General features: G+C 40.5%; 1 protein-coding gene across 3 annotated transcripts; it reads right to left on the reverse strand.

Moving 5' to 3' along the window:
- Positions 1-3,781: 3,781 nt before the first annotated feature.
- Positions 3,782-9,394, reverse strand: LOC112237654 (toll-like receptor 13). Of its 3 annotated transcripts, none has more exons than XM_024406241.1 (4): positions 9,132-9,394; positions 5,277-7,928; positions 4,851-4,968; positions 3,782-4,505 (listed from the first exon to the last, which is right to left on the reverse strand). In XM_024406241.1, exons 2-4 carry the CDS (start codon positions 7,807-7,809, stop codon positions 4,265-4,267), a joined length of 2,892 nt encoding a protein of 963 aa, XP_024262009.1. In that variant the 5' UTR covers positions 7,810-7,928; positions 9,132-9,394; the 3' UTR covers positions 3,782-4,264. The 3 variants fall into 3 exon arrangements, with proteins under 3 accessions (XP_024262009.1, XP_024262008.1, XP_024262010.1); XM_024406240.2 differs by having other exon boundaries at positions 8,461-9,394; XM_024406242.2 differs by having other exon boundaries at positions 8,449-9,394.
- Between the last annotated feature and the right edge of the window lie 3,199 nt (positions 9,395-12,593).

Here is a 12,593-nt window from a genome sequence, read left to right on the forward strand (position 1 = left end):
CACAACTGTAATCACTCTTAGAGACTTACCCAAGAACACTCACAACTGTAATCACTCTTAGAGACTTACCCAAGAACACTCATAGATGTAATCACTCTTAGAGACTTACCCAAGAACACTCACAACTGTAATCACTCTTAGAGACTTACCCAAGAACACTCACAACTGTAATCACTCTTAGAGACTTACCCAAGAACACTCATAGATGTAATCACTCTTAGAGACTTACCCAAGAACACTCACAGCTGTAATCACTCTTAGAGACTTACCCAAGAACACTCACAGCTGTAATCACTCTTAGAGACTTACCCAAGAACACTCACAGCTGTAATCACTCTTAGAAACTTACCCAAGAACACTCACAACTGTAATCACTCTTAGAAACTTACCCAAGAACACTCACAGCTGTAATCACTCTTAGAGACTTACCCAAGAACACTCACAACTGTAATCACTCTTAGAAACTTACCCAAGAACACTCACAGCTGTAATCACTCTTAGAGACTTACCCAAGAACACTCACAACTGTAATCACTCTTAGAGACTTACCCAAGAACACTCACAGCTGTAATCACTCTTAGAGACTTACCCAAGAACACTCACAACTGTAATCACTCTTAGAGACTTACCCAAGAACACTCATAGATGTAATCACTCTTAGAGACTTACCCAAGAACACTCACAGCTGTAATTGGTGCCGAAAGTGTTCCTAACATGTATTGACTCAGGGGAGTGAATACTTATCTGATCAAGGTATTTTGCTGTTTTATTTGTCATTGGTCGTGAAAATATATATATATATAATCTTTCTTTCACTTTGAAGTGTAGAGCATTAACAAAAAATGACAATTAAATTCATTTGAATCCTACTTGTAACACAATAAAATGTTTTTAAAAATCCAAGGGGGTGAATACTGATGACACCTTTGAACTGAGAAAGAGAGAGAGTAACCAAGGGAGAGAGCGAGACAGAGAGAGATAATATGACATTTGAAATGTCTTTATTCTTTTGGAACTTTTGTGAGGGTAATCTTTACTGGAAGACTTATATATATATATATATATATATATATATATATATATATATATATATATATATATATATATATATATATATATATATATGTATATATATATTTCACTTGCTTTGGCAATGAAGCCCCTTAAATTGAAATTGAATTGAAATTCAATTGAGCGAGTGACAGAGTTAGCAAGTGAGCGATACGGGGTAAAGGACAGAGTAAATTCTTTCCTCTCAAAACCAAAACTCTATGTTATCTTCAGTAGTTGCTGGATCATGTTTCCCTGTAGCCAACAATTTATCCAAATGTTTGAAGGAAATCTAAACATGACCAGCATTTCTCTCTCAAACACACACTCTCAATCTGGAGTTACAGAGGAGACTCTCCTCTCCTGGGCACAAGGTTTAGGAATGGCCTGCCTCTCTGACCTTACCATGGAGGTCTGACTGGAGGGCCAGTGAGAGAATGAAAGCGAAATACACTACTGCATTACTCTGCCTAAACAGAACATTAAGAACACTGTTCAACTTGTTATACAACAGCTCCCCCTGGTGCTCCAACAGGCAGAATGCAGCGCTACAATATCCAAACTATCACGATTACATTATAGTTAACAATCTTATCAAGAGTGACTTACAGGAGCAATTGGGGTTAAGTGCCTTGCCCAAGTGCATATCGACAGACCTTTCACCAAGTCAATTCAGGGATTCGAACCAGCGACCCTTCGGTTACTGGCCCAACGCTCTTAATCGCCAGACTACCTGCCAGTCCAGTTAACACTCATTCTTATGTGTGATGGATTTTGAAGTATATGAATTTTGACTAAAATACAATATTTTTAAAATAATTATAGCATCAGCTCCCAGTAAGTTCAATGGAGATTTGGGTACTTAGTGGGCCCTGGGAACTCAAACCAGGATCGGTTCAAATACTATCTTAACATGTCCTAATCATCCATATGATACATGACCAATGATCAAATCTGTTATAACAACGAATAGACTCTATCACTGGAATATGAACCACTGTGAATGATGGCTTTCCCAGGAAAGAAAGAGGAAGAGACTGGTCTCTTTTCTGTCTCTCCATGAGAGAGGTGCCCACTGCACCCAATAGCTCTGTTTCTTGTTAACTCTGTAAATCTCATTCCATGAAAACGTGGCACTGCCTCAAAGCCTGTTAGTTTAACCTCACAAACTCCACCATGTACTTTTCATAGATAGACAAACATTAGACACAAACACAGACCCTCACACAAACTGCCCTTCACTGTCCGAGCATATTGCTGTTAGCCCAACCCTGGGAAGCATGTTGGTAGAGAAGGGAAATCAGGACTCTTAAATCTCCTGTATATTTGTTTGAATTCCATAGCGGGTCAAGGAAACACATAGGGCACAAACTGGTTCAATAAACGCTGTTTCCACGTCATTTCTATTAAATTACGTTTAACACACGTGGAGTAAATGTTGAATTGACGTCTGTGCCCAGTGGGAAGCTATTTAATGTTATCATGGTGGGTTACTGATCGACTGGGTGTTTACTAGTGTTACATTTATTAGTTACAGAGATGAAAGAATATGATACAGATGTTAATGTTGATTATAGTGTTTTTTCAGAAACAACATATGGATTTCATTGATTGAGGACAACATGCAAATAATACTGCTAAAGGCCTTTCAAACAGTTCACCATGTTCTGTCTATAATACAAGTCAAATGTATGAACAAAAAGGTATAACAACAAAGAAGACTATTATACGAATAGTGCTTTGCAGTTGACAAATGGATTAATAAACATGGGTGGTTACTGTAATATTCCTATAGGGATATATTCAAACCATATGGTTTGGAGCTGTGCTGTAGCCTAGGAGATATCACAATCTTGCACCAACATCACAATAGGCTGTTATGCAAAGTGTGTAATACTTCCTGCACAGTCTGTGTGGTAATCTTATTTAGTAGAAATGAGACCATACTCTGTGATAATTGCAACTAATCAGATTCGGTGTGGGTTTGTTTGTGATTTATCTATTATCGCTGAGCTGACAAGCAAAAAAGACAAATGCTTGTATCCACCACCAATAAATATTAATCATTTTGCAATCTGTCAGGCTATAATATTATAATATGCTCAGCAGAAAGGCTAAAACTTATGTGTGTGCGTGTGTGTGTGTTGCACCTCGAGGAAATGGTTAACTGATCTGTGTATCCTTCCTGTTTGGCCCTGTCCGGGGGTGTCCTCGGATGGGGCCACAGTGTCTCCTGACCGTTTGTTATATCTGGAGTACTTCTCCTGTCCTATTCGGTATCCTTTCTCGCTTTCTTTCTCTCTCTCGGAGGACCTGAGCCCTAGGACCATGCCTCAGGACTACCTGATATAATGACTCCTTGCTGTCCCCAGTCCACCTGGCAGTGCTGCTGCTCCAGTTTCAACTGTTCTGCCTTATTATTATTGGGCCATGCTGGTCATTTATGAACATTTGAACATCTTGGCCATGTTCTGTTCTCCACCCGGCACAGCCAGAAGAGGACTGGCCACCCCACATAGCCGGGTTCCTCTCTAGGTTTCTTCCTAGGTTTTGGCCTTTCTAGGGAGTTTTTCCTAGCCACCGTGCTTCTACACCTGCATTGCTTGCTGTTTGGGGTTTTAGGCTGGGTTTCCGTATAGCACTTTGAGATATCAGCTGATGTACGAAGGGCTATATAGATACATTTGATTTGAAAATTTGATTTGTATTAAAACTAGTCAAACACTGTTGCTCCAAAATATAGCAAGTGTTCTTTATTCAACTTGCTTCGCTTGACAAGGTACAATACATATTGCACAAAGTGAATTGAATGTAATAATGAAAATACTACATCATAGCAGAGCTGTTCATTCCAAAGACAATTACCAAATTAATGTTTATTAGTCACGTACACAGATTTTCAGATGTCATCGCAGGTGCAGCGAAATGCTTGTGTTTTCTAGCTCCAACAGTGCAATATTATCTAGCAATACAGAACAACACACCCAATGACAAAAATTTAAAAAAGAGTTAAGTATCAGAATGAGCAACACCAGCTAGGTTAATAGAAATAGTAATCAACACATGTAACTAAGCAAGTGTAGGCCTATTATAACCTTGGATTGATTAAGTATTAGCATTGGTTAATGTTATTCAATCATGTAACATATAAAATAAATATTTAGAAGTTAAAACCAAAAATATAATATAAATCGGAGCATGACAGTTGTCTATGTCACTGCCTCTCCACCCCGGTGAGGATGGGGTTCTCCTCAGCAGGCCAGTCCCTGGTCTCCAAAGCCACCTGGAGTTTCTGCCAGAAGACCCTTGTGTCCTCCCCAGCTCTTGGCCAGCTCAGGTAGGTGCGTCTCTTCACCAGCCTCCTCATGCGGTGGTAGGGTGAGAGCTGGTGGTCTGGGATCTCTTCGAGAAACACCAGGATCATCACATCCTTCTGCTCATCAAAAAGACGGAAGCTGGAGAGAGCAGTCTTTTATTTCAGTGTTTGCGTAGATGACCCAAGTCCCATACACAGTGTATTTTCCAAAAAACATCATACCTGAACCTAACCACATTGCACATTGTTTTCTCTCAACATCTCAGCTGCAAAGCCGCAAGAGAATAGAAATTGTAAAATCAATGTTTGAATGTCAATTGTCTATTTGTATAGAAACAACATCAGTCAAATAAAGCACTTTGCTGTTCTATGAGAGGAGTGGGTCTGGGACATTGAGAGAAATAAAGGGAATATTAGCTATGAAGCTTTAGGGAAACAAACCCCTGGACAGTCATACAACTATAAATAGAAACACAAAACCAACCTGGCCACCTGGATCTCTCTGGAGCACCACTCGCTCTGCAGATATCGATGGGTGATCACACAGATGGTTTTCCTGCTCCTGTAGATGGCGTCTGTGATGTTCTCTATGATGGGTTTACCTGTGGAACACGGTGAGAAACAAATCCTTTGGAAGCAGTGATTTTTGACAATGTACCTACTAGTTGTAAGTGTATGTAGTTACTGGGACACACCAGCTGACTGCGTGTTGCAACTGAATCGGTACAATCTTAGTGTTATGCAACTTCCTGTTTCAGATGGCATTTAATGCTGTACTGGATCCAGGTCACTCACTCAAGCCTGTGTTTAATCCAGAATATTCATCTAAAATGTGAACTTTCATATAAAATGTCTGAAATAACAATTCATTTCAATACAATGACCAATTGTTGTGTTAAATATGTGATACCTGGCTGGAAGTCCCGGTGGTGAAGACACAACTTCCAGCCCTGCTCTCCCTCCAACTCTGGCAGCAGCTCCCTCACGACCCAGCATTCATCATGGGTGTTGTAGGAAACGAAGGCATCGTACTGATGAGGAGTTTGTCTGTTCCTCCGCTTGGAGTCATGGAGATAAGCCAGGAAGAGGTAGTAGGCATATACCACCTGCCACCTCAGGAGATGATAGATAAAGGACCCCAGCAGGGTGAGGAGGACCAGAGAAGTGGTTGAGATGAAGTAGAAGATGCCTAGGTCCACTGAACAGGAGTGGGTGTCCAGGTCCAACAGTTTAGTGTCCTTGAGATCGTCTGGATAGCTACATGGATAGTCATGGGCATAAGCAACTTGTGTTTGGCTGTTGCTCTCAGCCCATTGAACAAACCAAGCATTTCTGCAGTCACAAATGAAAGGATTCCTTTGCATGTCCAGGAGAGTTAAGGCTGGGAGAGAGTGCAGCACTGTCTCATTGGTCCATTTAATTTTATTCTGTCTCACCTTTAAGAAACGGACTTGAGTGAGATTGGCTTCTATAAGGAAATCTAATGACTCAAGTTCAGTTTTGGAGATGGTGAGTCTTTTAAGCTTGGGGATTGGGTGAAAGAGCTCTGGGGAGAGGGCATGGAAGAAATTCTGGCTGATATCAAGGGACAACAACTGGGGTGTGTGAATGAATGTGTCAGGGTGCAGGTACGCAATATGAAGATTCCCTGCTTGGAACTCTGATAACATGTTCAGACCTTCAAGAAAGTTGGAAGGTAGACAAGACTGTCTCATATACTTAGTATAATGCTGACTAAATATGTAGAGGTTTTCCAGAGATGACAGGTCAGTGAAGGGTGGTTGTTGTAGTTGTTCATCTTTTTCATATTTGATAGCATTGGAAGCCATATTGAGAGTTTTTAAGCTTCTAAGTCCTTTGAACACAGCACCTCGGATTTCACTTTTACCTATAACATTGTTTAGCAGGACAAGATTTTTAAGTTTGGCCAAACCCACAAAGGCCCCATCTTCTAGTGTCTTTATTTCATTGTCATATAAAGCCAGATCCTCAAGTGATCTTAAGCTTTTGAAGTAATTTGTTCTGATGTTGGTTAGTTTATTGAATCCTAAATCCAAGCTCTTTAGATGTTGCAAACCCTTTGTGAAAGCCTCACCCAAGTTTAGGATTCTGTTCCTTCTAAGTGTCAGGCTATTTAAGGCCCTTAAATCCAGGAAAACACACCCTTCAAGGTTTGAGATTAAATTGTTGTTAAGATAGAGTTTTTCAAGTCTTTTTAGATTGGAGAAATCCGAGCAGCCTAAGGTTTTGATGATGTTGTGGCTGAGATCCAAATTTTTTAATGTGCGGAGATTCCTTGTAGCATTCGGCACAGAAGAGAGGCCATCATAGCCTAGTCTCAGAGTTTTAAGATCTTTTATTGATCGAAAAGCAGCTTCTGACAGGTCAGTAATATTATTACCTGATATGTCCAGGTCAGTCACCTGTGTGCAGGACTGCAGCAGCTTGTCAGAGACACTACTGAAGTTGTTACATTGCAATCGGAGGGTCTTCAGTGTAGGTATGTGGCAGGCTACATTAATGAGGTTATCTTTTCCTATTTTATCCAGCCCCAGAGATGCCAACGAAAAGTTGATGCTCTGGAGCACCGAACCAATCCCCTGTAAAGACATGTGAATGCCACTCAAGTCGAGGCTGCTCACATTACTCAGAAAATACCTGTCCGCTACATCCCATTCCATGCTCCCATTAATGCCACAGAAGGAGAGGTCTAGTTTCTTAAGATAGGGAAAAATATCTGCTGTGACACTGAAGATCTCCAGAGGATTCCTGGATAGATCCAGCTCTGTCAGCCCTATTGACCTATTTGATATTTCCTGTGACTGCAAAGAGTTCAAGCTGTTGTTCCCAATGAACAACTTCAGCAAGCTTGGCAATTGTAAAATGTGCTTCAGCTCCTTGAAACAATGTAGTTTGTTGCTGGTTAAGTTCAGTACCTTCAAGCTGAAGAGTAACTGAAAAGATGAGGAGGCGATACTTGAGATATGGTTGTTCTCCAATTGTAGTACTGTGAGGTTGTCCAGGCCCTTAAACATTTGGTCTGAGAGGGATGTGAGTTTGTTAAAGGCCAGATTCAGCTGCTCTAGAGCCACCAGGTCTGAAAAAGACCCATTCTCAACATGAGAGATCCTGTTGCTGTACATGATTAACATTTTGAGGAACTTTAGATCTTTGAAGTCCTCACTTTTTATCTGTGAAATGTTATTCTTTGCTATGTTTACAGAAGTCACCAATAATGGGATGTCTGCTGGTACGGCATTGAGGTTTCTGCCATCACATAGCACAGACACGTTTAGAGATTCCCTGATTCTGCAGTGTTTCATTGAGTAGCCATTTACTGGATTAAATAGAACCCAGAAATACAGAAGAATGCATAGAAAGAAACTCAACCGAGGATATGTAGACCCATTTCCTTTTCCTGACAAGGTTATTTTCACTTCCATATTAAGGAGCTTCGTTTCCTTTTTTGGAAGAAAAAGTGTCTTGTCACCAACAAATAGAGTCCAGTGAGGTTCTTCTCAAGACTCTTCCTGATGTATTCGACTTATAGGCTACTTGAGATCTAATGTAAATAAAAGACAAATACAAAATATTTTAAATAACTGCTTCATCATAGGTGTAGGACATATGACTTTCATTAATTACAGAATGAAAACAGACTGCAAAAAAATTTGACAATCATATTTCATCAGTTGTTCTAGTGCCCAACTCAGAAGGTACAAGTGGATTTTCCTGGTTATGATTGTGCCGGATTCATATTTACTTACTGTAATTTTAACAATGTGATAGTATTAATCAATACTGTATTCACTGAAAGACATCACATAACCCTAGAAACCTAAAAGACGTTTCCTTGGTCATGTCACATGATGGCGAATAACTATATGGACCAGAGTTTATCATATAATTGCATACATTAATCAATCATTTGACAGCCCTACTTATGGGTAATCCAATTATCCAACTTGGTTCCTAAACTGTTAACTTCATATAATGGTAAATAATACTATACTGAAGTAGTCAAACTGAACAAAAGCTGTTAAACAAGACAGAGGTAAATGTGAAAATATATAACTTCTTACTGTTTTACTCACCATACGCAGAAGAGGACATGCTTCTCAGTCTAACAAGGGTTTACAGTAGTTATAATGTGATCATGGAATACGCAACATTTCGCAAGTAGTTCCTCAGGTAGTCACATGCCATTTTTACTTCTGTTCTAAAACTTGCTTCACTTTCCCCATTATTAACTCTTTCAGCTCCTGTAGAACATACTTATAACTGCCATATTGAGACCGCATTCTAATAGTCAAGGAACAGTCGATTTCCTGTGTAACTTGCTCCTAGCGATCAGTTGGCCTCGTTTTTTACTAACAAAGGTTATCAAGGAACAAGAAAATTGATGAAGGCCTTGTAGCGGTATTGTTAGAGAGGGGTAAAGATAAAGATTTTGTTTGGGCGCCAGGCAGGTACTAACCATGCCGAAAGGAAAATAGTAGGATAGAGAGAGTACCACTACCAGACCCACACACATCAGCAGAAGAGACTGCCTAGAGTGTAGCCTGTTTGCCACATAGCCAGTGGAGAGAAAAGATAAGACACACCATATAAAACACATCACAGCACAGGAGTAACCCCACCAATAATAACTCACACAATAATAATGGCAGAGCAATTTAAGATAACGGCAACTTCAGAGAAACAATTTACAAGAAAGAACGCAATCGTCAATATCAGAGGATTTGCAATAATCTGTATTACCTACCAGTGGAGGAGAGCAGAGGGTATGCATGGGGGGTAGACAAAACAAAATAGTACCACCCCACATCAATACATAAAGAAAGAAACAGTAACACCGATAATCGAGTTAAACATTTTACAAACCCTGCACGCTGAAAATAAACAAAACTTCTGCAGCATTTGCACACTACAATCAAACTGCCGCGCCAACCGAGAGCTACCTCCCAGAGTGACGAAAGAACTATCTTTTTAAAATGTTATTTATTTTTTTATTTATTTATGTATTTTTGCCGGAAGAACTATCGTTATTTCCTCCTTTCTGACCTCTGATGAGCTCTTAAAGTGGCAGCGCACGGTGAAGGCTCCGTGCAGGATTTCGCCACAGCCTGAACTAGTTGTTATATAACAAACTTCAAATGACCTGGTATGAGGTCACCCAGAGTTGTGCTTTATTAGAATCTGTTCTATTGTTTTCACATTTGCTGTAATGTTAAATTCTCATACAGTGGCTCAATACAATAATTTCATTTCAGAGGTGGAGACAGGAGGGGAGTATTGTGGGGGGACAGAGGTGGAGAGATTGAATGGAAATGGGATAAAGCAGGGAGAGAGGGGTAGAAGAGGGAAGGAAGGTGTGAGAGGTTGCCAGGAGGAGAAGTGAGTATCTACCAATCAATCAAATGTATTTATAAAGCCCTTTTTATATCAGCAGATATCACAAAGTGCTTACACAGAAACCCAGCCTAAAACCCCAAAAAGCAAGCAATGCAGATGTAGAAGCACAGTGGCTAGGAAAAACTTCCTAGAAAGGCAGGAACCTAGGAAGAAACCTAGAGAGGAACCAGGCTGAGGGGTGGCAAGTCCTCTTCTGGCTGTACTGGGTGGAGATTATAAGAGTACATGGCCATTAAGGCCAGATCTTTCTTCAAAATGTTCAAACGTTCATAGATGGTTGTATCGTAGTGGTTGTAGAGGGTGCAACAGGTCAGCACCTCAGGAGTTAATGTCAGTCTGCTTTTCATAGCCCAGCATTAAGTCGAGAGATCAGGTGCGGTAGAGAGGGAGAAAGAGAGGGAGTGAGAGAGAGAGAGAGAGAGAGAGAGAGAGAGAGAGAGAGAGGGTCAAAAACAGCAGGTTCGGGACAAGGTAGCACGTCCGGAGAACAGGTCAGGGTTCCATAGCCAAAGGCAGAACAGTTGAAACTGGAGCAGCAGCACGACAAGGTAGACTGGGACAGTCAGGAGTCATCAGGCCAGGTAGTCCTGAGGCATGGTCCTAGGGCTCAGGTCCTCCGAGAGAGAGAGAGCATACTTAAGTTCACACAGCACACCAGACAAAACAGGATAATTATACCAGATAGGACAGACTGACCCTAGCCTCCAGGCACATAGACTATTGGAGCAAAGATACTAGACACAGACAGGGAGCAAACAAAGCAGGCTTCTAATTGTTCTTCTATAGAATATATTCAATCCCCATCTCAGGGCTCACTTTCTGATCCAAGGGAAATTAATGCAACATTTGAGTCTTTTTACCAAGAGTTATATAAATACTATATCCAATTTGAGCCAGACAAATGTAAGCAGTTTTAAGAATCTTGATTTGCCCGTATTGGATGAGAAGCAATCTGAGGATCTGGGCCGATCCATCTCATTAAAGGAACTGGAGTCAGCACTGAAAGGTGCTAAAAAGGGTAAATCACCTGGCCCGGATGGCGTTCCACCTGAATTGTCACTACATTTTTCGGGCATTTTAAGAACAGTATTATTGGAGTCAATTCATTCGGCCATCGACAAGGTTTTTTTTTCATGAGCATACTAACTCTGCATGAACCTCTCTACTGCCATGGAAAGGGAAAAAACACACAGATTGTGTTAATTACCATCTGATATCTCGACTTAATCCTGACCAAAAATTGTATTGAAAAGTATTGGCATTACCCAAATACTTTTCCGTCCGTAAGTTGATTCACATGGACCAGTCAGGTTTTAAGAAAGGACGCCTTGCAGCTGACAATGTCCGTTGAGTAATGCAGGTCATGCATGAAACACAACAGCAGGACACACTGTGTGCGCTGCTGTCTCTAGATGCCGAGAAGGATTTTGACAGGCTTGAATGGCAGTACTTGTGGGCTACCTTGGAGAAATTTGGTTTGGGAAAGAATTTTATCGATATGGTTTCTGTTTTATATGCTAACCCTGTTGCTATGGTTTCTACTAATGGCGTGCGCTCAAGTTCATTCCCTATTTTTCGGGGATGTAGACAAGGAGACGGCCTATCCCCAACAATATTCATTATGTCGCTACAGTCGTCAGCACTGCATCTAAGGCAGAATGTAGTTGCTTCTCCAACACTGATTAAATCTTCCTCTCATATCATATCACTATATACGGATGATATTCTCCTCGTAACGGAGGGGAGGAGTGGGACTAGACGGGACACTCATATATATGACAGATATCTAGAATTCAATCTCATATTTATTATCCACATTTGAAGAATTCAAATTGCTGTCCGGGTATAAAATAACTTGGACAAAATCAGCATTAATGTTAGTGAATGAGGCGGCCAAGGAACTTTCACTTCCCTCAACAATTCCCATGAAAACACAGGCCACTTATTTGGGTATTAGTATACAAACATCACTGCATGGTCTGGTGAAGTTTAATTATGAGAAAATGTACAAGGAGGTTGAACGAGATTGAACCGTTTTGGAGAAGTTGGCTATAGGCTATTGGGGAATGATTGATAAACGTATAGGTAAATACCTTTGGAATGGCAAACATCCGAAGATTAGGTTTGAGGTGTTACAACGACAGAAGTGTAATGGTGGACTTGCATTAAAACATTTTTTTAATTTACCACCAATCTCTCCACTTACGCCCACTTAGATCATGGTTTGATCAGTCTACATCAGTCTTTCCAGTTACACCCACTTAGATCATGGTTTGATCAGTCTACATCAGTCTCTTGGAGATCTATTGAGGAAGAACTTTTTTCACCTACTAGATTGCAGGATGTGTTATATTCTGGTATATCTAACAAGAAATGCATGCTGTATTTTGGTCCTATGAATTCTAATACAACACAGAATTTTAGGAAGGTTGAGAAGTGTGTAGGTGTTAACTGGAAATGGCACCTCCAAACCCCTCTATGGCATAACAAGGCTATTACTTCCGGTAATAAAACTTTTGAGTCTAGAGCCTGTTCTGCAAAAAGGGGTCAATAATCTAGGGGATATATTCGAACTCAAAAGTGTGTTCTTAGTTTTCAGGAACTTCGTCTTCATTTTGATTTGCAAGGGTCATCATTCTTTCTATATCCTACGGTCAGCACTTCGTGACTATGGGGTACCATGAGGTACACGTTTGGGAAGGCACCCAGTGATAGAGTGGATATTTACATTCCAGTCCAGAGGTTTAGTCTGCTATTAATGCTCATCTCAACGATTAAAGAAGAAAGATCTTTCAATGGTTAAAGCAGAAAG

Source organism: Oncorhynchus tshawytscha, linkage group LG16, assembly GCF_018296145.1.
Source record: "Oncorhynchus tshawytscha isolate Ot180627B linkage group LG16, Otsh_v2.0, whole genome shotgun sequence".
In the NCBI taxonomy this organism is placed as follows: Eukaryota; Metazoa; Chordata; class Actinopteri; order Salmoniformes; family Salmonidae; genus Oncorhynchus; species Oncorhynchus tshawytscha.

Bases quoted from the DNA above. Each gene is read 5' to 3' on its own strand.
- LOC112237654 (XM_024406241.1), bottom strand. From the start codon at position 7,809: ATGGAAGTGAAAATAACCTTGTCAGGAAAAGGAAATGGGTCTACATAT. The intron at 4,969-5,276 runs GTATCACATATT...CGTGTTCCACAG, and splicing joins CCACCGGGACTTCCAGCCAG to GTAAACCCATCATAGAGAAC. The intron at 4,506-4,850 runs GTTGGTTTTGTG...TGCTCTCTCCAG, and splicing joins AGAGAGATCCAGGTGGCCAG to CTTCCGTCTTTTTGATGAGC.